This window comes from Geotrypetes seraphini, chromosome 9 (genome assembly GCF_902459505.1).
Source record: "Geotrypetes seraphini chromosome 9, aGeoSer1.1, whole genome shotgun sequence".
In the NCBI taxonomy this organism is placed as follows: Eukaryota; Metazoa; Chordata; class Amphibia; order Gymnophiona; family Dermophiidae; genus Geotrypetes; species Geotrypetes seraphini.
In genome coordinates, this window is record NC_047092.1 from 31503221 (window position 1) to 31528855 (window position 25635).

General features: G+C 44.1%; 1 protein-coding gene across 1 annotated transcript in view; it reads right to left on the reverse strand.

Annotated features, from left to right (window-relative positions):
- The window catches only part of KCND2 (potassium voltage-gated channel subfamily D member 2), a 244700-nt gene that overhangs the window by 13128 nt on the left and 205937 nt on the right, over nucleotides 1–25635 (reverse strand). The window contains exons 2-4 of the mRNA XM_033958602.1: nucleotides 12424–12586; nucleotides 3346–3444; nucleotides 1743–1832 (exon numbers count right to left, since the gene is read on the reverse strand). Coding sequence (XP_033814493.1) covers nucleotides 1743–1832; nucleotides 3346–3444; nucleotides 12424–12586 — 352 coding nt within the window. The remainder of the gene's footprint in view (nucleotides 1–1742; nucleotides 1833–3345; nucleotides 3445–12423; nucleotides 12587–25635) is intronic.

Below are 25635 nucleotides of genomic sequence, written 5' to 3' on the forward strand. Positions count from 1 at the left end.
TAAGAAGAATATACATTGCAATGATATTCTATATAGAGATCTGATGGATTAATGCAGTGTTAAAATTGTAAGCCATTTTGGACCTTTATAGGGTTAAAGCAGCTTAAAAGTGTCAATTTATATTAGATTAGAAATCCAACTCTTTGGTTACCTAGTCAAAGAGGTTAATCAGATTAGTCTGACAAGGCCTTCCTTTAGTAAAACCATGCTGCCTCAGGTACTGTAATTCATTCCAGAAACCTATCTTCTGTTTTAAAAGCATTTCCACTAATTTACCACTGAAGTAAGACTAACCGGCCTGAAGTTTTTGCGGTGAAGGACCACAACTGCCTTTCTCCAGTCCTCTGGGACCACTACTGACCCTAGAGAAGCACTGAAAAGGTCAGACAGTGGAGCCGCCAGAACTTAGCCCTAAGTTCCTTCAGTACGTTGGATGTATCCCATCTGGCACCATCGCTTTACCTACCATTAGTTTAGCTTAGTTTAAAGCCAACAAGTGTAATCATTCATACAAAAAATATTTGGAATTCATTCTGCATGTATTACACTAGTGTGGTACGTGTATACTAGTCTAAACTGACTTATCAATGATATTCTATTTTGCTACTTATTGTCATAAATGTAAAAATCATAATTATAAACATTTAAATAGATGTACAGGATGACCCATAACAGTAGTACTGCGGTACAGCCACTAGGGGTTACTGGTGCCATTCTAAACTGAAACTTGGATAACAGCACTGAGCTGGGTGGCAGCAAAGAGGGATCGCTGCTTCCCAGGACTCTGTTTCACCACTGCTGACCCCCTCGGTTAGTCCCGAGGAAGGACGGGTGGGTGGGAGAGGAATGGGCTTGGTTGGGTGAGTTTTGATGGAAGGGGATGGGATATGTATATCGGGAGGATGTGGTGATGCTACTGGGGATGCAGAGGGACATGGAGGTTCATTCTGGAGGACCTGATGATGCTATTGGGAGGTTGAGTTTGTGTGTGGAGGGGACTGAGGGATGTGCTACTGCACTACCCTTTGGGATAGTGGTAAGTTCGGCTGTGCTATCAGTAGTCAGGACAGGAAGCACACTGTAGAGACCCATGTTCTAGATGTCACAGACAGTCAAACCCACACTTGGCCCAGTCCCATGTTAGGCAGCTAACATGGCGTTTTTACCACATAGGCTTCTGTTTTAGGGCACTGGATAATGCTGATAAGGTTGTGTTGGCTACTTAATGCAGCTTAGTAATAGGGACCCTGTATAAAATAACACCACTACCTTGGGATATGATGTCTCACTGCCTGTGTGGAGAAATAGCCTAATGGTTAGTGCAGTGAACCTGGTTCAATTCCCACTGCAGCTCTTTGTGATTCTGGGCAAGTCACTTAACCCTCCAATGCCCCATGTACTAAATAAGTACCTGTATATAATATGTATAAAACTGCAGCATATCAAATATCATCGCCTTTCCCTTAGAAAAATAAATGAACGGAGTGTGAAGGAAAAGCTTTGATGCAGTGCTGTGCACAACTGCTATGTGTCTATGTGTACTAAGAAAAAAAAATGCAAAATAGGGTGTTTAGCATTTATATGCAAATGAAACAAAAGTTTTAAATATTCAGATGCTGAAACATGTTGTTTGATAATCAGAGTTAATTACTGTAATGTAAATAATCATTAATGAGGAATAATAAGCTACACAGCAACAAAATTACATTTCTCTGGGCTCCTGGAAATAAACTGATTCTTACCGTGGTCTTCTCTAGGCAGTGCAGCAGGTGGTGATGCTGGATTGCAAAAGAGGAGCCAGATTTTTTAACAAGAGCCTGTTCTTCATTGGACTGTGAAAACATAACATTCTGCATGAGTTTCACTTGTAAACCAGACGTCTCACCACTGTGACAGATCAGATTTTTGGACTGCAGTGAAACGTCAGTGGGTTGCAGCTAAAAACAGTTCATGTCAACCAAATTTAGTGTGAGCTTGCAAAACAAATTCACATTAAAGAGACATTCAACAATTGCAAACAGATTTAGCACAGTCACAGTACAAAAAAAAAAAAAAGAGGGGGGAAATATCGTGGTGGTACTATCCTTGTCCTAGGAATTCAAAAATACATTGGCTGAATGCTGACTTAAATCAGTTTATCACAAACTGTGTGCCTCCTGAGATTTCAGGTGTGCCAAGGCACACTGAGGAAGAGGAGCGGTGCCGGCTGACTGCCTACAGGACGTGCCTCCCATGGCGAGAGGCACGTCCTGTAGACAATCAGTCGGTGCAGCGCCTCTCCTTCTCTCTGGTCTTCTTCCAAGCTGGCATCCCCTTCTGGCATCTTAGGACCCATCTGGAGAGCCTTCGCGCATGCTTGGATGTCAACATGATGACATCACAGCAACGTCTGCACACTTGCAGATGCCTCAAGCTGCGGCCACTACGTTTAGTGTGCCGCGGCTCGAGAAAGTTTGTGGGACAATGAGTTAAACCATCTTTGTGTTAGCCGGCTCAACCCCCCCCAACCCAACAACCCAAAGCTCGGAAAGGGGCTGCCATTGAGTATCTGGGAATATTGCTGGCAGCGGGCATCAAAAATTGCTACTCCTTAGATTTTGGCCAGGTACTAGTGACCTGGATTCGAATGGGCTACTGGGCTTGATGAACCATTGGTCTGACCCAGTAAATCTATTCTTATTTTCCTAAAACGCTCTCTGCTACTAGTTGAATAATGGTGCACCAATAATTAGGGTCCTTTAGAAAGGAGTAGCGATTTTGGAAACCTGCTCCAGGGCTGGACCAGCCAGTTGATGGACTGTGTTTATAGGGTGGCAGCATTTTAAGGGTGATGGCAAGGCTCTGGCATGCATGAGATCCTTAGCACACTTCCCTTCTCATGTCTGGGCTTGCTGCTGTTGCCACCTTGCCTCCAATCTCTTGGGCTAACCCCCAAAAGATTAAGAAGGATCAGTGCTGCAAAGGCCCTACAAGCACAGACCTAGCTGAAGCACCACTTTGTTCCTCCCTCTCCCCCACCCCGAGGCAGATTTCAGCATGGTAGTTCAGCATGAGTCTTTGCTTACAGGGACTGTAGGCGTTGGAGCATCGGGCATTTAGTTCCTTATTATTATTTTGTGCTGGCTTAATACCACAGTTCAAGACAGTTTGTCTGTAATGAACTAATGACCTAAATCTTTTCGGTATTTTATGTAGACACGAATGGGCATTGAGCACAGATTAACTGTATTTCAGAACAGGTTTGCCTAATTATTTGTTATTTTGGGGGAAGTATCTCCTCAAATCATTTCTTTAAAAACTCTGTGGTCAACAGATCATGAAAAGAATCCCAGTGGCAGGCATTACCTGCTGCAGGGCTTCCGTCAGCAGTCCGTTTCGTTTGCTCTGCAGATAAGCATTAGCACTCCCGCTCTTTGCCACACGAATTCTAGCAAGTCTGGCTTTCTGTAGGAAAAAGTCTATATTGTATCATTTATGCCTCCCTGCATTACTAAACCTTTCAAAGAAGAAAGCTATGGTAATTATAAATCAGTCAAAGTGAATGAAAATGTGGAGGCGCATAATCAAAAAAACCGTCTAAGTCCCCTTTTGGCCTAAGTCCTTAAACGTTCAAAGCAGAAGCAGGGAAAATGTCCATAATCAAAACAAACATCCAAAAGGAGTTTTGTTTTGATTATGGCCTGCCTCTACTAAACGCCCAGATCACAAAAAATATTTGGAATTCATTCTGCATGTATTACACTAATATGGTACGTGTATACTAGTCTAAATTGACTTACCAATGATATTCTATTTCTCTACTTATTGTCATAAATGTAAAAATCATAATTATAAACATTTAAATAGATGTACAGGATGACCCATAACAGTAGTACTGCGTTACAGCCACTAGGGGTTACTGGTACCATTCTGGATAACTGAAATTTGGATAATAGCACTGAGCTGGGTGGCAGCAAAGAGGGATCACTGCTTCCCAGGACCCTGTTTCACCACCGCTGACCCCCTCAGTTAGTCCCGAGGAAGGACTGGTGGGTGGGAGAAGAATGGGCTTGGTTGGGTGAGTTTTGATGGAAGGGGATGGGATATGTATATCGGGAGGGTTTGGTGATGCTATTGGGGATGCAGAGGGACATGGAGGTTCATTCTGGAGGACCTGATGATGCTATTGGGAGGTTGAGTTTGTGTGTGGAGGGGACTGAGGGATGTGCTACTGCACTACCCTTTGGGGTAGTGATAAGTTCGGCTGTGCTATCAGCAGTCAGGACAGGAAGCACACTGTAAAGACCCATGTTCTAGATGTCACAGCCAGTCAGACCCACACTTGGCCCAGTCCCATGTTAGGCCGGGTTGGGCCCATGTGCCTAAGGCCCCGCCCACAGGAGGGGCCTAAGGCTCCTGGGCCTATTCTAATTGGCCCAGGCGCCTTAGGCCTCACCTGTGGGCGGGGTTTCAGACGGCTGGGCCAATCCGGCCCCATTCTGGAGTCGGCTGGCCTGCCGGACGGGCGGGCTTGGCACCCGTCCGTCTGGCCAACGTTAAAGGTACAGGGAAGGGGGTGGGGGGTTGTGGGGTCAGCCGGGGGGTCGCAGGTCGGTGTTGGGGGGCCGATCGGGGGTTCTGGAGGGGCGGTCATTGGGGGGAGGGGGGTTGTGTCGAGGGCAGGAGGGCCTGGGATCCCTCCTGCCCGTATTGTAGTGGGGGAGTGGAGGGTAGGGGGTCGCCGGAGCCAGGAGGACTTGGGCTCCCTCCTGGCCCAATCCAGTCGGGGGGGTCGCCGGGGCCAGGAGAGCTTGGGCTCTCTCCTGGCCCGTTCGTGTCGGAGGGGGGGGGGGGTCGCCAGGGCCAGGAGGGCTTGGCTCCCTCCTGGCCTGCTCGTACTCGGTGGGGGGGAGTGGCACGATCGCTGGGGCAAGAAGGCTTGAGCTCCTTCTTGCCCCAATGTAATCGGGGGGGGGGGGTCGCGGTTCGACGGGGCAAGAGGACTTGGGTTCCCTCTTGCCCCGATGTTGTGTGTGTGTGTGGGGGGTGATGTATCGTGGCAGGAGAGATGCCTCATCTCCCCTAGCGTGATGCCATCACTCCTCTACCAGAACTGCTGCGACCCGCGGCAGGAGAGATAGGCATCTCTCCTGCCGCGGGTTGCGGCAGTTAGGGTAGAGGAGTGATGGCATCGCGGTAGGAGAGATGAGGCATCTCTCCTGTCGCAATGCTTGCGGTGGAGGGGTAGGCAGGTTGCTGGGGCCGCTGAGCTGATCGCAGCAGCCACAATAAGCTCAGCGGCCCCTTTTTCGGCACTTAGACCTGGTTTGACTTCGCCTAAGTCAAAAAGGTATAAGTGCTGACTAGGCAACCTGCCTACGGTTTTGTTTATACCTGTTGTACGCCTAGGTGTTGTACGCCTAGGTGTTGTACGCCTAGGTCGGCCCACCTCCCGCCCACTGCCCGCCCTTTCCCCTCCTCTAAACATGCCTTTTTTCTCTCTGTGCGTTTAGAGGCAGGGGAAAGGCCTAAGCTGGTTTTAGATACGTCTAAAAACCAGCTCTGGTTATGGAAACTTGGACGATCAGGGGGCATTGCCATGGGAAGGCCATGGGCAGATTGGGGCATTCCTGTTATAGAACAAGGGGGATCCACGCCTAATTTAGGGACGAGGATTTACACCACATTTCAGCTGGTGTAAATGCTTGAGCCTAAAGTAAGTTGCAGGTCCAGGCGTAAGCGATGTTCTATACATGGTGCCTAACTTTTCAGTGCTCTATATAGAATAACGCTGTGCCATTTTTTTTGGTGCCGATTTCTTAGGTACCATTTATAGAATTTAATCTAGTATGTGGCAGCTTGCCAATGCTTTAATCTGATCCTGCCCATGGCAATAGATACTTGTTGGCAGTATACATTGCATTTAATAAGAAACCTATGAATTGTTCAATGGTTTTCACGCTAGAATTAACTACAAAGAAAATGAGCTATAGATCAGAGAGAAAATTATTTACAGTTTCTCTGTGCATGTGTGCCTGTTCGTGTGTGTACCTCTCTGCTATGTTCTATACATGTTTTGTTGAGGGGTGTAGCTATGCTTGAGGGGGCATTTGTTTGGGGGTAATTTTGGGAGTCATCCAGTTTAGAGTATGTTGGAGTAGTTGCAGAGGGTAATTGTTAGGAGTGGGAGCAGTTTGTGGGAAAGTGGGGGACCCGGGACGTGTCGAAGTGGAAGACGATATTTTCTTTCTCAAGGGACCCTCGGCCACAAGAGGGCACCCGCTCAAACTCAGGGGCGGAAAATTTCATGGCGACGCCAGAAAGTATTTCTTCACAGAGAGAGTGGTTGATCATTGGAACAAGCTTCCAGTGCAGGTGATCGAGGCAGACAGCGTGCCAGACTTTAAGAATAAATGGGATACCCATGTGGGATCCCTACGAGGGTCAAGATAAGGAAATTGGGTCATTAGGGCATAGACAGGGGGTGGGTAAGCAGAATGGGCAGATTTGATGGGCTGTAGCCCTTTTCTGCCATCATCTTCTATGTTTCTATGTTGTAGTTCATAGATTTTCAGGTCAGGCAATATGTAGGATGGAGAGGCAGTATTTTGGGGGCATGAGGACAGTTTATGGGATGGTAGGGAAATTGGGCAGTAGTTTTTGGGGATAAGGCAGTTTGTGGAATGGTGATGCAGTTGCTTGAGGAAAGTTTTTAGGTGGTGGGGCATTTGCAGGTTGGTGTGCAGTTGCAAGGAGTAAGAGCAATTTGTGAGGTGGTAGGGAAGTTGCATGAGAGTGGTTTTGGGGGGATTGTGGAGAAGGTGCAGGAGCAGTTTTTAGGAAGGCAGTTTTGAGGGTGGTGGAGCAGGCTTAGGGGTAGTTCTGGGGGGGTAGGACAGAAGTAGCAGTTACTTTGGAGGTGTAAGGCAGTTTGGGGTTGGTGGAGCAGTTGCCTGGGGGAGTGTTAGTTTTTGAGGGTGGGGCAGTGTGGCTTGGTGAGGCTACTGTGGGTTGTAGTTTTTGAGGGTGGTTGTTGCACCATACTGCCTTTGACAGCTTTTCTGGTCTGCTGCTTATTTAAATTGGACTGTGCCCTTGCAGTCCTTCTTTTTGGTTTTGGGGGTAGTTGTGAGGTAGTAATTTTTTTTTGGGGGGGGGTGTTTGTTTGCAGAGTGGTAGTGCAGTTGCATATGGGTAGTTTTTGTATAGTGGAGCATTTGCAAGATGGTATGTAATTAGGTGGGGGTAGGTTATGAGAGTGGGACAGTTTGTGGGGTGGTGGGTCAGTTGTGTGGGGATACATTTTTGGAGTAGGGGGTAGCTGTGCAGATAGTTTGGGGGGATGAGGCAGATTTCAGAGTTGTGTGGTAGTTATAACAATTGGAATTGGGTGTGGGTAGTGCAGTCTGTTGAATAATGGTGCTATTGTGGGAGGTTAGTTTTTGGGGTGGATCAATTTGCAGGTGTTGGGACTATTGTGAAGGGTAGATGGGGGGCAGGGGGTAAGACAGCTTGCAAGATGGTTGGAAAGTTGCAAGGGAAGATTTTGGAATGTGGCAGTTTGGCGGTGATGGGGCAGTTATGGGTGTAGTTTTTGGAGATGGAGCCAGTATGTGGGGCATATTTTTTTGGGGGGAGAGGATTTGGATGGAGGTTGGGGTCATATAAGGGGAAACCTAAATAGATCAACCCGAGTGGTATATATGATCAAAATCACAACTTAATATTTAAATTCCACTCATCTTGGAGAAGTACATTGTATATAGAAAGAAATCTATTCAAGTTTATGACATTATGACTGCGCGTAGGCTCCATTTCTGAGGCCTTTTCCTGTATAAACTTGAACAGATTTCTTTCTATGTACTTTTCCAAGATGAGAGAAATTTAAATATTAAGTTGTGACTTTGGTCATTGTAGAGGAGTCATTTTTGGAAATGGAGACATCTTCAGGGTAGTGGGACGGTTATGGGGCTGTTTATGGAGTGGTGGTGGGTTAATTTTTAGGGGTGGGACAGTTTAATAATAACTTAATAATAACTTTATTTTTGTATACCGCAATACCACAAACAGTTCAGAGCGGTTTACAGTGTAAGAGACTGTACATATACAGTGATGATACAATGTAAGGGAATGTACTATGCAGTTGAGAGCAAGTTACAATGCAGGGGACTGTACATAGTTTAGCATAGGTATTAATACCGCGGAAGACAAAGCAGAATTACAGTACAGGAGTCTGTACATCTATAGCAGCGATATTTATACAGTGAAAATACTGTTTGAGAGACTTAAAGAATAAGATAGAGGTGGTAGGGTTTGGTTATTTGAGGGGGGGGGGGGGTCGAGAAATTTATCATAGAGGTAAGATTTGAGGGAATTCCTGAAGTAAGAGTAAGATGGGGCAGATGAGATGAGGGTGGTCAGGCAATCTGTCCATCTGCCAGCTTGGAATGAGAGAGTTCTGTTAAGGAAACTTTTGTAGGTGCATCCCTTTGGGGATGGGTAGGTAAACAGATAGGCATTGTGTGTGCGAATGGTGCCTGGGAATGCAAAGTGGTGAGAGAGATATATCGGGGATAAGCCAGTTAGGGTTTTGAAGCAGAGGCAGGCGAATTTGAAGATGATTCTCGCTTCTAGTGGCAGCCAGTGAAGTTTTCTGTAGTAAGGGCTGATATGGTCTGACTTTTTGAGGCCATAGATTAGGTAGACGGCGGTGTTTTGAATGAGTCTTAGACGTTTGATGGTTTTCTTGTAGGAGCCCAAATATATAATATTATAGTAATCCAGGGTGTTTAAGATTAGGGATTGGACCAGCAGTCTGAAGGAGAGGAAGTCGAAGTAATGTTTGATGGTGCGGAGTTTCCAGAGGGTCTGAAAATATTTTTTGACCTGGGCATTGGTGTGATCTTCGAAGGTCAGGTATCGGTCTAGGATGACTCCAAGGATTTTGATGGGTAAGTTAGACCGTTGAGTTGTAGGGTGGTGGTCGTTAATTTGTGGTTGGGACTTGCAAGGAAGAGTTTAGTCTTTTCTGGATTTAGTTTCAGTTTGAACAGAGTTGTCCAGTGTTCGACCATGGTGAGTACTGATGAGATGTGCTGTTCTGTTTCTTGTGATAATGAGGAGATGGGGATGACAATTGTAATGTCATCTGCAAAAATGTAGGATTTCAGTTTTTGGTCTGACAACATGTGACCCAGTGATGCAATGTAGATATTGAATAGGGAAGGTGATAGGGGGGAGCCTTGTGGGACTCCACAGGGGTTGGACCAGGTATTATTGGCCACTGAACCTTCATACAAAACCTCTGTGATAATGTTGCAGGAAGTGACCAGCATTTGGAGGAAATCAGTTGTAATGTTAACATGTGGGCCATGTAGCACTAACAGAGATGAACATGAATTGAGAGTTGAACTACACTGCTGTTTAGAAAAGCATATAAAACATGATGCCGGTGTTATATCTAGGTAGGGTGTTGAGATGGTTTATTGGGTTGGTAGACCTTAAAGATTCTGCTGTGGCTACTGAATATTGGCCACTGTCACAAGCCGGTCACTCCAGGTTAGCTCTCTGAAATAGATCTCAGCAATATCTTCCTTTTTCCACAGATAAGGCAGGACACTCAAGTGATTTACAACTTCCGATGGATGCTTCTAAATAGCAATTTTTAAAACTACCAAAGAGCTCCGTAATCCAAAGTACAGTTTTGAATAGGCAATAAGCTGTCAGTTTAGTTCAGCCCTGCTAAACAGGAGCCTGAACGATACCGAAAGTAACAGCAAGGTCTCCACACCACATGTACTATACAGCCAGACTGAAGGGAATAGACTTAGTAGATAAAGACAGCTTCCATGAGAACAGTCAGCCTGGGCCCAGAGGTACATAAAACAGCTGGATTACACAGCACAAGAATGCCTCCCAGTATTTATTTGTTTTTCTCTAATTAGCTTTCTTTCTTTCCCCCCCCCCCAAATTAACAAGCATAACAGACTTCACTGCAGTCCTGATAGCATTTACAATTGCCATTGAGAATATATACTTTGCCCCTTTTTTTTTCGCTATAGAGTTGAGTACATAAGCGCTTTTTTTGTTTTTTTTTTGGCATATTTCAATACAGCCAAGAGGTCACTAAGCCTAGCTACGTATTTTTGGTTTGGCTTTTGTCTGGACAGGCATCATGACTGGAGCATGCTCAGAGTCATCCTTTTCCCAGTTAGGGCCTCTTCTATCAAACTGTGAGCGTCAGAAGCAGCGTGGGCCATTCAGCGCGGCTCACCGCGCTACAAACTGCTAGTGCAGTTTGTTAGAAGAGACCCTTAATGTTTTGTATAATTCTAAGCAGAACCTACAGAAAAATGAAATATGTAGTATTACGAGATGCATTTTTTCAACAAAATGCGTTCTCTTTTATAGTGTACATTTTTATTGATTTTTCTGATGTAAACACAGACTGATTATTTGCATCTAAACAGTTTCTGTTAAATCTAGGTGCAAGTAAAAAGACCCCCAACTGACTAGTGAGTATATTCAGAATATTTCTTTTCATTTATTAATATTCTTACCTCACCTGTCAATGTATATTCTACATGACTTGCACATAAAAAAATATATACTGTAACAAACTACGTTACAAATACAGAAATTACAACATCACTCCACCTCACTATAAACCTAATCACCCTCCCCCCTTTACTCAAGCTGCACTAGAGGATTTTAGCACGGGCCGGTGAGGCAAGTGCTCCGATGCTCATAGGAATCCTATGATCGTTGGAGCATTTACCTCGCTAGCTCAAGCTAAAATCCTCTAGCGCAGCTCGATAAAGGGGGCCCTAAAACCCTTAGATTATTGCAAAATTAAACTGCAACTACAAGTACAACTTAAGAAAATAAGAAGTTGCCTCCGCTGAGGCAGACCAGAGGTCCATCTTGCCCAGCGGTCCGCTCCCACGGTGGCCCATCAGGCCGGGTGAAGTCTGGGGGTGGGTCATTAGCGTGGGCAGACTTGATGGGCTACAGCCCTTTTCTGCCGTCATATTCTATGTTTCTATGTTTCTATGTTAATTGCCTGAACAGTGTCCCTGACTAATTTTGTAACTGCCTCTAATCCTCTAATCTTATCCCTATAACCTACCTCTACTCCTATCTGTACCCCTCAATCCCTTTGTCTTCCAGGTACCTATCCAAACCTTCTTTGAAGCCCTGTAGCGTGCTCCTGCTTATTACATCCTCCGGTAACGCGTTCCATGTATCCACCACCCTCTGGGTGAAAAAGAACTTCCTGGCGTTTGTTCTAAACCTTCCCCCTTTCAATTTCTCTGAGTGCCCCCTTGTACTTGTGGTTCCCCATAATTTGAAAAATCTACTCTTTCTATGCCCTTCATGATCTTGAAGGTTTCTATCCTCACAGTTGCAAAATATTTATTTATTTCGATTTCTATCCCATTCTCCCAGGGTGTATTCCTCTTCCTCCTTCCTTTTACAAAACTGTGTTAAGCTTTTTTATTGCTGGCCATGGCGGTATTAGTTCTGATGCTAATACCACCATGGCTGGCGATAAAAAAAAGCCTAATGTGGCTTCGTAAAGGGGGGTTTGAGTACTGGTAAACAATGAGATATTATCAAAAGAAATTACAGTGAAGGAAAGTAAAATAAGAAATCATTAGACTTAACGGATCACAAGATGATACCTGTGCAGCAATCACAATGAGAAAAAGAAACATAAATCCACACTAGGTTCTAATCTACCAGGGAGCTCAAGGGCTATAATAAGTCATGGGTTTAACAATAACAGTGCAACCTAAGGGCTCGTTTTACTAAGCCGCGTTAGGGCATTAACGCAAAGAATAGCGCGCACTAGACGCTAACGCCAGCATTGAGCTGGCGTTAGTTCTAGCTGCGTAGCACGGGTTTAGCGTGCGCTAAAAATGCTAACGCAGCTTAGTAAAAGGAGCCCTTAGTACCAGAAGGGGTTAAATTAGATCTTACAACAAGCTGATCTACCACAGAAGGTAGGGTTCGGTTCAATAAAAGAAAGCGCATTTCATATTTCCTATCCTTTTCTGAAATGACACCATTTTTGCATTGCTAACATTTTCCAAATTCTGATAAATAGTCACATTTGAAGCCCTTGCTGTGGAATGTGATCAATTTTTATTTGCAAAAGTGAACACAATCTTTATTTTGGAAACTCTTCTAAGCTCCTGAGTCAATCAAACTCTTGGCGTAAAACTTACTGCTGCAGTCAGCTTAACTTGGAAGTCTGCTGATGTCTTTAATATCAATCCTGGAAGAGTGGCAACCGTCAGAACCACCCTTTCAGCAGTGAGGTACAGGTGCTCTCAATCACAAATGCACATTTACCTCGCCTTCCCTCGCCAGCATTCTAGGGGGATTTGGGCTATATCAAGTTAAACACACAAATCATTCAATAAGAAAGCTGACGCTCACCTTCTGAGCCCTGCGTTTGTCAGCTCGTTGGTTCTGGTGGTAGATGCGACTGAAGTTGGAGACAATTACAGGGACTGGCAGGGCGATGACTAAAACACCACTGAGGGAACAGATTGAACCAAATATCTTTCCAGCTATTGTCTTTGGTACCATATCACCATACCTAGATTTAAAAAAAATGTTATGTAAATACATGTATTATCTTTCTGAAGAATGTGTTTATAAGTATGTCATTAGAACTTGGATATATTCTACAGTATATAATTCTTTTTCCTATATATTTGTTTATATATTTATATAGAAAATACACATAAGAACATAAGACTAGCCACCAATGGTCCATCTAGCCCGGTATCCTGTTTCCAACAATGACTAATCCAGATCACAAGCAGGGCCGGATTTAGATGAAAAGAGGCCCTAGGCTATTCCACTTATGAGGCCCTTTCACCTCCCATTTTTAAGTTTGTATATTACATGAGAGATAATAAAATACATCATTACTGTGATATATATCAATATGTTAAATGAAACATGTTGTTATTGGTACTAACCTTTATAAAAAATGTGACACGGATCTTGAGGCCCTAGGCTGAAGCCTAGTTAGCCTATAGGAAAATCCGGCCCTGATCACAAGTACCTGACAAAAACCCAAATAGTACCAACATTCCATGCTTCTGATCCCAGGGCAAGCAGTGGCTTCCCCCATGTCTGTCTCTATAGCAGACCATGGACATTTCCTCCAGAAAACCCGTCCAAACCTTTTTTAAACCCAGCTACATTAACTGCTGTTACCACATCCTCTGGCAACGAGTTCTAGAGCTTAAATATTGTTTCAGTAAAAATCTATTCCCTCCTATTTGTTTTAAAGGTATTTCCATGTAACTTCATGGAGTGGTCCCTACCTAGTCTTTGTAATTTTTGAAAGTATACAAAACGGATTCACTTTTTCTATATCATTCAGGATTTTAAGACCTCAAGCATATCCCCCCTCAGCTGTCTCTTTTCCAAGCTGAAGAGCCCTAACCTCTTTAGCCTTTCCTCGTATGAGAGGAGTTCCAGCCTCTTTATCATTTTGACCACTCTTCTTTGAACTTTTTCTAATTCTGCTCTATCTTTTTTGAGATCAGCAACCAGAACTGAATGCAGTACTCAAGGTGAGATCACACCATGGAGCACAACAGTATAGTATTCTTAAGTCTTATTTACCATCTCTTTTCTAATAATTCCTGGCATCCTGTTTGCTTTTTTGACCTTTGCTGCACACTGGGCGGTAGATTTTAGCATATTGACTACTGTGACACCTAGATCACACATTTACATACTTATACAATATACAGTATATCAACCAATATAACATCTTATAAAAACTTATAGGGAGATTTAGCTAAAAGAAGAATGCTGATAGAACATGGCTGTGCTATCAGTTAATGTAGTGGCTTGACATTTAGGGCTAGATTCACTAAGGTTACCTTTGCTGGGCGATTAGTGGATGATCCGTGATCAAGTCTTCCCGGGCGATCGATTCACCAAGCCTCCTCATGCAAATTAATGCAATCGGAGGCACACCCCACAGCAACTGCACAGATCACTGCAGAGCGATCCTGACGTATGCACAGACCACCTTCTTTGCCTGTAGATGGTCTGCGCATGTGCTTGCTCTCCTGACTTCCCTGAATATGCAGGTGCTGCTTGTTCAGCATTGGGGTTAAAAGAAATTGAAGATATATGCTGGAGGGAGTCCCATTGGCCGCCCCTTTGCCTTTGCCTTTTCCTGTCCTCCCCACCGGATCCCGGTCATCGGTATCCCCAGGCGCTGCCGGCAGCGCTCGCCGCTCTCCCCTTCCCTTCTCTGCCAGCTCAGCTGACTGTTGTCGGCAGCGCTCGCTCTCCCTGTACCCTTTCGCCGTAGTGCAGCCCCACTTTTAACCTGTGGGTTAAAATTGCAGGTTAAAAGCACAGGCTCGCAAAGTTTTTAAAGGGGGCTACTGAGCACGCAATGGAATTTGGTCGCCGGAGGGAATTCTTCTTTTTCTTCCATTACTCCTCCTTGCTATGACCATGCAGCCAGCGTTGGCTTCCTTGATATGCTACTGGCTTTGCACTGAGCTAATGAAGCAGGGCAGCAGAGAACTGAGAGCATAGCAGCAGAGAGGCAGAGGCGGCAGAAAGCATGGCACTTTTGATTGTTTTTTTAATTTTTGATGCTGGGATTTCAGGGCAGCAGAGAGCAGGACAGTCAGCAAGTACATGAGCCAGCCCAATCGGTGTTCCTCCGTTGGTTTAGTGAATCGCTGCCTTTCTACTTATGCATGCATTTCCCCTCATTTGCATGTGCGGATTGGATCGGGTGCGGATAGGATCGGCCAGAAGGTTAGTGAATTGGGTTGGGGTTGCAAAGTGGTTGGGACACAATCGGTGTCCTTAGTGAATCTAGCCCTTAGGGGTAAATTCTATAAAAAGAGCCACAATTTATGAGCTGGGATGATGTACACTGAGTATACATTCTATAACGGCCATTCCCTGCTATTATAGAATATTAGCATAAGTTCACAATTTCACACCTAACTTTAGGTCCAGGCACTTATGCCATGTTAGGGTTACCATACGGCTCCAGAAAAAGGAGGACTGATTGAGATATCTGGGTTTTACTTCCATTGAACGCAATGGAAGTAAAACCCGGATGTCTCAATCTGTCCCCCTTTTTCTGGAGCCATCTAATCCTATGCCATGTCAAAGGCTGGCGTAAGTGCTCATGCCTTGCTGCTGGCAATTAAGTGTGTAACTTCTAATACTCTAACTCCTAGGTATGTCCCTGACTTGCCCATATCCCTCTTACAGCCATGCCCTCCTAGAAGTTGTGTGTAAGAGAAAATGGTACAGAGCTTACATATAGTAACATAGTAGATGACGGCAGATAAAGACCCGAATGGTCCATCCAGTCTGCCCAATTAAAAATTTTTTTTTTTTTTTTCTTCTTGAATAACTTGAGGGCAGTTGCAGATGCAGCTGCCAATTGGGGTCAATTAATACCAATTAACACCAACTTAGCCAATAATTAGCTGTTAATTCAATTAACATCCAATTATTGGATTCTGTTGCATATGCAACTTATCTTATTCTAAAAACTAGGAGCCCAAGCTTAAAGAATTAGGGGACTGGCACATACTGATCCCCAAGTTAACTACATAGCATTGAATGGGGCAGGGAATAGGTGTGGGTTGCAGTTAATATACGGTACCATGCATTAACTGCCACTGCAGCAGATAACACAGATCTCATAATACCAACTCAATTGGTGATTGCGCATTTGCGTTATCTGTAATGCAGTTAACAGGCGATAAATATGTTGTCTTTGCATTAACAGTATGTGAAGATGCCGTGCAATAAGGTTTGTAACTAATGTGTAATAACTAGAAATTTTTACTGCACTTTGATAAAAACGCCCATTAGTTCAACAATTTTTAAAATAGTTCCAAATTTCCAAGAAAATCTTTCTTTAATTTCTGTACTAAAAAAACAATATATTTGTGTGTGGTCTAAACCAGTGGTCCCCAACCCTGCTCTGGAGGACCACCAGCCAGTCGGGTTTTCAGGATATCCCTAATGAATATGCATGAGAAAAAGTTGCATATAGTGGAGGTGACAGGCATGCAAATCTTCTCCATGCATATTCATTAAGGCTATTACCGTATTTTCACTCATATACATAGTAACATAGTAGATGACGGGCAGATAAAGACCCGAATGGTCCATCCAGTCTGCCCAACCTGATTCAATTAAAATTTTTTTTTTTTTAATTTTTTCTTCTTAGCTATTTCTGGGCAAGAATCCAAAGCTTTACCCGGTACTGTGCTTGGGTTCCAACTGCCGAAATCTCTGTTAAGACTTACTCCAGCCCATCTACACCCTCCCAGCCATTGAAGCCCTCCTCTGCCCATCCTCCTCCAAACGGCCATACACAGACACAGACCGTACAAGTCTGCCCAGTAACTGGCCTAGTTCAATATTTAATATTATTTTCTGATTCTAAATCTTCTGTGTTCATCCCACGCTTCTTTGAACTCAGTCACAGTTTTACTCTCCACCACCTCTCTCGGGAGCGCATTCCAGGCATCCACCACCCTCTCCGTAAAGTAGAATTTCCTAACATTGCCCCTGAATCTACCACCCCTCAACCTCAAATTATGTCCTCTGGTTTTACCATTTTCCTTTCTCTGGAAAAGATTTTGTTCTACGTTAATACCCTTTAAGTATTTGAACGTCTGAATCATATCTCCCCTGTCTCTCCTTTCCTCTAGGGTATACATATTCAGGGCTTCCAGTCTCTCCTCATACATCTTCTGGCGCAAGCCTCCTATCATTTTCGTCGCCCTCCTCTGGACCGCCTCAAGTCTTCTTACGTCTTTCGCCAGATACGGTCTCCAAAATTGAACACAATACTCCAAGTGGGGCCTCACCAATGACCTGTACAGGGGCATCAACACCTTCTTCCTTCTACTGACTAATACAGCCCAGAATCCTTCTGGCATATACCGCGCGGGAAACTGTAATTTATGTAAATAAATTTTTATATACCGCGCACACCCGTAATCCGCGCATGCTGCCCCGACTCTCCCGTCGCTGCCCGACTCTCCTTTCACCCGCCCCGACTCTCCTCTGGCCACCCCGATTCTCCTTTCGCCCGCCCCGACTCTCCTCTCCCCCTTGAAGTCCTGTCCCCACCCTGAAAGCCTGATGCCCCCCACCAACATCCGATTCACCCCCCCGCAGGACCACTCGCACCCCCACCCCGAAGGACCGCTCGCATGCACTCGCACCTGCACCCCCACCCCGAAAGACCGCTCGCATGCACTCGCACCCGCACCCCCACCCCGAAGGACCGCTCGCACCCCCACAGCCTCCCGACCCCCCCCATCATGTAGAAGCTCCTACCGTTGTCCTGCTGCTTCCACGCCAGAGAAAGGGCGGGACCGCCGGAAGAGGAAGCAGCGCAGACGCAGGGCTCACAGAAGGGCCGGAACCGCCAAGAGGAAGCAGCAGGACAACGGTAGGAGCTTCTACATGATGGGGGGGGGGGGACGGGAGGCTGTGGGGGTGCGAGCGGTCCTTCGGGGTGGGGGGGGGTGGGTGCGAGTGCTTGCGAGCGGTCCTGCGGGGGGGGGGGGGTGAATCGGACATCGGGGGGAGGGGGGAACTATGTAAAAAAAAGTTGTAAAACGCGCTCACGCGTATAACGCGCAAGGTTATGCACGGTTTGTAAAAATCGTGTATAACGCACGCGTTATATGCGTGAAAATACAGTAATCTTACTGCTTCATAAATATTTTGCCATTTTACCAGGTAGGAAGTCATGAATTACTCTTGAGCTTCACGTGAGCAGTGGCAGCAAAAACCCATACACATATTTTGTCATCACTGTACTGATTGCTTTATCTGAACAGTTGCTAAATAAACTGAACACACACTTTTACAATTCTTAGCCCTGGAGGTCACAAGGGCTTTGACATTTGAATGCAATGACTGTGGCTCATCTGGTAACTGTCAAATCAGTCGCAGAACAGCTTTCATAACTATGATAACATCACTAATCTCTACTGCTCTCAAACTGTCACTCTTGGTTAAACCAAAACAAAATGCAGTAGTTGAATTTGATTATAATGGAAGGGGGGTCTTAAAGTGCAGCGTTCCAGTAGCCATAAAGGAGAACTGGATTTTATTGAATCAGTGAAAAGAATTATCACAAAATATTGCTACATATGAGTTTTTAAGGTACTGATCACAACTATTGAACAGAGATACTTAAGAATATAAGAATAGCCATACTGGGTCAGACCAGACCAAAGGTCCATCTAGCTCATTATCCTGTTTCCAATAGTGGCCAATCCAGGGGACAAGTACTTGGCAGAAACCCAAATACTAGGCAATATTTTATGTATATCTTATGGTGGTCAATGAATTGCATAACAACCTATAAGGCTCAAATATGTCTACCCAAACTTAGAAGGGCTAGAGATTTAGGATTTAGCTCACTATTTTTGTTCAGTTGTAACTCAAGGCAAGTTAAATTCTGGTACAGTAGCTATTTTCCTGTCCTCAGAAGGCTTCCAGTCTAAGTGGTATTGGAGGGTTACGTGACATACCCAAGATCACATGGAGTGGGATTTGAACTGAGGTCCACTCATTCTCAGTCCACTGCTCTATTAGGCTACTTTTCCACTTCCACTCCATTAGGACATGACTGTCAAGGGGGAAAGATTAATAGCACCAAAAGTACCTGATATTATAAAGTGGTCGCATAAGATTAGCCTTACTGGGTCAAACCATCTAGCCCAGTATCCTATTCTTCACGGTGGCCAATTCAGGTCACAAGTACCTGGCAAAACCCCCAATAGTAGCAACATTTCATGCTACCATCCAGGGCAAGCAGTGGCACTTTGAGACAAATTCTATAAGAGGTGCCCAAAGATAGATGCCTAAATAAATAGGTTCCTAAATTTAAGTGGCTAACATGTCCCCTTTTATCAAGCCATGTTAGGGTTTTTTAATCATTGGCTACTGAAGTAAAAGCTCTGATGCTCATAGGAATTCTATGAGCGTCGGAGTTTCTACCGCAGCAGCCAGCGTTAAAAAACCCTAATGCAGCTTGATAAAAGGGGGCCTTAACTAGCTTTAACAAGGTCATAATTGAAAAAATAAAAATGAATTATTGATTGATAGGCACCTTTCTTCTTAGGCACGATTCTACAAAAGATAGACACATATTGCATGGCGCCTAACTTCAAAGTAGGCATGTTTAGGGTTGGAGAAGGACTAAGGCGCTACTAGGCACAATTTTCTAAAGCAGGGGTCCCCAACCCCCGGTCTGCAGCTGGTCATCTGACAGCTGGGCCGTGAGGGATCCCCTTGCTCAACATCTTTCCATCCCTCCTTCCCATCTCGAACAGAACCCCGCCGACCCTCCCACCGCGAGGCCAACATACCTCCGTTCCAAACAGCAATGGTGCCAGCACTGAACAGGCTGCTTCGCTGCCTTCCCTGCCAGGGCCTTCCTTCTGCCGCTGCATCACTGATGGCACCATTGCTGTTTGGAATGGAGGTATGTTGGCCTCGCGGTGGGAGGGTTGGCGGTGTTATGCTGTGCGGGATAGGATGGGAGTGAGAGATGGAAAGATGCTGCGCAGGGGAATGGGTTGGCGGGGTCATCGGGGTTCTGCAAGCTCAGGGCTCCCATTGATTCTGCATTATGGTAAGTTGTATAATTTCTATTACAATATTATAACTTAATAATAATAGAAATGTAATGTATATTGTGTACAAAACTGCCCTACAAACCCCACCCAAATCATCCCCCCCCTGAACGGTCCCTGGAAAAATCTGCTTCTATAAAAGTGGTCCTTGGTGTTAAAAAGGTTTGGAACCACTATTCTAAAGGACTTGGGTGCCTATAATTGGCCTTTAAAACCCTGGCCTAAATTATAGGTGTGTAAGTTTTAAGTTAGGTGCGATTTTATAACAGGTCCTAAATATGATCAACAAGAGATAGGCACCTATGTTTTTAGATGCCATTTACAGAATTTCCCCTTAGCACCAATTCTATAACAGTTTAAATATATAAGTCAATATAGAATAATAATGCATAGCCACATTGACACACCAAAAGTTAGGTGTGCCTGCTTATGACAGGTGAATGAATGGCTGCCTTAAGTGGGTGCACCTAAATATGCCATACAACGTGCACAACTGATAGCATTCTATACATTTTGCACATCACATGGTGACATGTCCATGATCTGCCAACATATATGCCCTCCTGACAGTTCCGCACTAAACAAATTAGGTGCATTGTTTATAAATAGTGCCTAGCATTTATACACACAACTGCCAATTATGTGCACCAATCGCATCACTGTTCCCTCTAAGGAGCGGAGGTCCTCCAACTGTATTGCTGCCAGTTATAATAATAATAATAATTTTATTCTTATATACCGCCAAAGCCATAGTAGTTTGAGAAGGTTCACAATAAGAGGAGTTGGACAATCAGCGAAGATAGGTTCAAAGAAGGTATTAAAGTACATGAAGCGGATACAGGAAAAAGAGAGCAGGAGCCTGCTGCAAACAATCAGTGAGAGTGGGGCACTGGACAGACATCCATTCCAGCAGGCCAAGAGCAGAGAGGAAATGAGAGAACATGGTAAAAATCAGATGGAGTAAAGCGATAGGGCAAAGGATGCAATTGGGATATAAATCGGTTGAACAGGTTTGTTTGGTTCATAGACAAAACCACGGAAGACAAAGGCGCGCGCTGACAACTGAGTGCAAGACGGAGGTGTGCGCCGAAGAAAATGACAGTTTTTAGAGGCTCTGATGGGGGTTTTTGTTGGGGAGCCCCCCCCTTTACTTAATACAGATCGCGGCGGCGTTGTGGGTGGTTTGGGGGATTGTAACCACCCTCATTATACTGTAAACTTAACTTTTTCCCTGTTTTTAGGGAAAAAGTAAAGTTTTCAGTAAAATGTGGGGGTTACAACCCCACAAACCCCCTACAACGCCCCCACAACGTGGCACGATCTGTATAAAGTAAAGTGGGGGGTTCCCCCCCCACACCCCCGTCGGAGCCCCTAAAAACAGTTATTTTCTTCGGCGCGCACCTCCGCGCTGCGCTCAGTTGTCGGTGCGCGCCTTTGTCTTCCGCGGTTTTGACCTGACACCGGTTTGTTTTTACTAGTTTTCTAAAACTAAGATAGGAGGAAGCGTGCGTTATTAAGATGCTCAGCCAGTAGGGGATGGTGCTTCAATACTTCATTTTCCATTGCTAGGGAAGGCAGGTTCTCTGGAGTCTGATGGAGTTTGCCTGTCCCCCACCACTGTCAGGACTTTACGTAGAAAACTCCAGCTCAGCTTAGAGGAAACAGTGGTCAGCCTTACCATTCTGTAAAGGTTTCTTTAGAATCGCCCTTCATATTTTCTGACTAGTCATTAACCATCATGAAATTCTCTCCTCACTGTTCATTGTCTTTTAATAGTTGTTTTGTAAGCTCTGTCAAGCGGGGATTGTCTCTTCATGGTTCATGTAATGTACAGTACTGCATGCATCTAGTATCGTTATAGAAATGATAAGCAGTAGTAGTAATTTTGCACGGGAAATATCCATGCACCCTCACCGGGTCAAATTTCAATAGAAAGAAACTAAACTAAACCTTAAGCTTATATACCACATCTTCTCTGAAAGGATAGAGCTTGGCACGGTTTACAAGAGTTTTGAAGAAAGGAAAACATAATAAGAATCGGTGATTATATAGAGAGCAGCGGAATTTACATTTTTGAAAATAGCCACGTTTTCGAAATAATTGGAAAGAGCCCACATTACGCAGCTGGACAGGAAGGTTATTCCAAAGCGCAGTAATTTTAAAGAACCAAAAAGAAAACCAGAAACATTTCCAATGCGGGGTTTTAGCTATTCTTCAGAGTCTTTAAGGTAAAGCAGACATATTTCATGTGCTAATATTACGAGCTCAAAATGTTTTCAAAGACGCAATAAAAGAATAATAGAGAAAAGTTCCTGCTTCATAAAATATACAGCTGCAGCATACAAACTGCTCACTAGAGGGCAGGAGACACCATGAGAAATCATTGTTGACTTCAAAGAACTAGGTCTCACTGCAGTGACATAAAACCCCATACCGTGCTGACTGTTAATTTACTTTCATCAAGGATGCCTCTTTGGAGATTCAGGGCATCATATTTCATGTTAAGAATAAGGAATTGTACAGTATATTTCTTACACCAGCCATTTTCAAATGTTTCAAGAACATAATTAAAAGTACCCGTGAAACTGTACTTTAATTTATAGTATTTTATATCAGCACTGATATAGTGTGTTACAACAGGGTGCTTCATATTAAATTACATTCAGGTAAAAAAGAGCACCTTTCCCAAAGTATGGATGACCTGTGCCTGTGTACAAAGTGCTGCTGCACGCTTGGTCCAGGTGACTTTCTTTTCAAAGGTATGTTACAGATCAGCTGATTGGGCTGGGCAAAAGGTCACCTGGTTGGACCAGGCAGCCTTTGATCATAGCGAAAAGAGCAAGTCAAGAAAGCATGCGTATGCAGAAGGGACCTCCTACCCTGCGCTCTTACTTTCCCATTTCTGGGCTAAAAAGCCTTGCATATGACTATAGTGTGTATTAGTGTGTATAAAATGAGGAACAAGAGAAGCATGAGATTATTTTCATTTACATTTGTTACCTTTAGCTTAAGTGTATGCTTTGTATGCATTCTTTAGAGCATGTGCTGTAGGAATGTCTTGTCCATCTGATGGCGACAAAGGAACTCTGAGAGTACTACCAAAATAAGAGTCCAACAAAACACAAAAATATTGGCAGTGCCCTATATTTAACTCTCAAAAGGTATTCACTGGCTACAGTCAAAAATAATCAATAAATATGAGACACTTCAGTATGGGCCTAAATGTACAACATCGATAACCTTTCAAGGCCCTGGGCAGAAAGCTCATAGACCAGCACCAGGTTTTAAAAAAACCTAAATAAGCTCTGCCCCATAAATCATTCGTCTCTTATGAGAATTAAATGCACGGTGAAAAACCACGAGAGGAAAATATAGGAGCAAAAAGCGACTCAAAAAGCTTCACCCATCAAAAGAATATCAGAAGATAAAGTGCAAAGTGCTAAAGTGCAAAAAATGTAAAAAATATATTTGCTTTTTTTCTTTTTTTCAAAAATCGTATGTAAAACAATCACAGATCACAGTTCATGTCCATTCATGAAATTGAAATCAAGAGGGAAAGTCACAGGTCACAATTAATAATTTCTGTTCAGTAAATTTATCTGAATCTCAACGAGTGGTTGTTTTGGCTCGAAAGAGCTCCGTTTCGTTGACTTCTTCAGGAGCAGAAACAATTAATTAAATCCTCATTGAAAGCACATCTTCAAAAGGGCCTTCTTAGTTAGTAGAAAGCTCCAGATTAAGGCGAAGTGATGCCAAACTCAGTGAAACTTCACCATTTCTCATCCTCACATCCACCTTATTCACTGAGTACTTTTAACTTGAAATGTGACATTCATTCTTCTATAGTGGATAAGACCGAGTCTATTCTTTGAATCTCTGCAGGTGGCAGGCAGGTGACAGGGAGGACAATAGTAATGTCGTCAGTGTAACTACAGTGGGCAACATTTAAGCTTTTTAGATGAGCTCCCAGGGAGGATAGATAGACATTGAAGAGAAGGGGTGATAGAGGGGAGCCTTGATGAACACCACATTTGCTGGTCCATTTGTCAGATAGGTCTCTCCAGACTGCACTTGGTAGCTGCGACATTTTAAGAAGCCTTGGAACCATTGGAGGACATTTCCCGATAGTCCAAAGCAGTCTAGCCAAAGCAGCAGTAAGTCGTGGTCCACTAGGTCAAATGCACTAATAATAATAATAATAACTTTATTCTTTTATACCGCCATAACTAAAAGTTCTAGGTGGTCACACTAAAAAGAGCTGGACAATCAGCAAAATACAATAATACAGTAAAAAATACAAATATTTATAAAATAGAATTTCAATAATAAAACTCACTATGTAATAAACTTATCGAACAAAGTGGTCTTAATTAATTTCCGAAAACAGCAATAGGATAACATAGCTTGCTGAATACATTTACCTAACCAGCTTGAAATGCTAGGGTCCTATCTAAAAAGGTCTTATATCTACACCCTAGTGCATTTAGACCTTTACTCAATATGTCATACATGTCTAAACAATTGACCCGCTCTCCCTTCTTTCTCCCCCACCCCCTACCTTTACCCCCTCCCTCCTTAGTCCACTTGAATTTCACGATACTGTGATACATATAATCTGTTATCTTTATCTTATCGTAATTTTTCGTTGTTATTTTCTAAAACTTGCGGCCCATTCCAAACAGGGCCTCTCGGACATCACCTACCAAAATGCACATCTTATACTCTTGCTCAGCAATTTGTATTTCTATTTTCTTGCTTTCTTAAAGTCTCTGCTCTCTGTATTTCCTCTGAATATCTGCTTATTGTATTTCACTGAATGTCCAGCTCTCTTGATTGTAAACCGCCTAGAAGTCGCAAGATTGTGGCGGTATAGAAGAATAAAGTTATTATTATTATTATGATGTCATTCAAGAGGGAGGCAATTACAGTTTCTGTACTGAATGATGGTCTAAAGCATGATTGGGAATCATGGAGTAGGTGAAACTTTTCTATGTGGTTCATTATCTATCATCATGCTTTTATGTTTCTAACTTTCTAAGCCTATTCCTCAGTGATTCACCTTTAAGCATAATGTTTCTGAAACACACTACCTAGCACATGTTGTGATTTACTTTTTTGTATGCAGTGTATTTATATGAGAACTGGAATACATGCTTGTGAGGCAGGAAGTACACTTTTTAAATGTAAAATTCACTTTTTTAGTATGCACACTGCCACTGAAGTATGCAATGAACGTTTGCAACAGCACCAAAACTTTACAGTGTCATCATTGTTGAGTTTTGAATTGCAGTAGTAGTCCTGTATCCATCAAGACTGAATTTCTCATGGTTGCATTTTGATGTAATTTTTGCCCAGTCGGAACTTATACATTGTGACTTAGACCAAGTTAAAACAGGTAAAAGATTTGAATAGGAGCCGCTGAGCTGATCACGGCTGCCACGATCAGCTCAGCAGCCCCAGCAACCTGCCCACCCCTCACCGTAACGATCGCGAATGCGATCCGGCCCCCCCTGAACTGCCGCGAACCACGGCAGGAGAGATGCCCAATCTCTCCTGCCACGATCGCTATCCACTCCCCCACCCTGACAATACCGGCAGGAGGGAGCCCAACCCCTCCTTCCGAGGTACGAGCCCCCGACTCCTCAAATACTGGCAGGAGGGACCCTATCCCCTCCTGCCGAGGCGCACCCCCCCGTAACCCCTCCACCCCAAAACAATATAGGCAGGAGAGAGCCAAACCCCTCTTGCCAAGGCGACCCGTGACCCCACCCCACCCCTAAGGCAACTGGGCCAATTCCGGTTCATGGCAGTTCAGGGGGAGGGGTATTCTGTATTCTGTAACCGGTGTTGTTTTTGACAGATGCTGGTTATAGAATCCAGCTTTTAGACGAAGGATTGGCCCCTCCTTCACCTAAAAGGTCTTTTTTTGGGCGTTTGGGACTTAGGCAATTTTTTGGTTGATAAT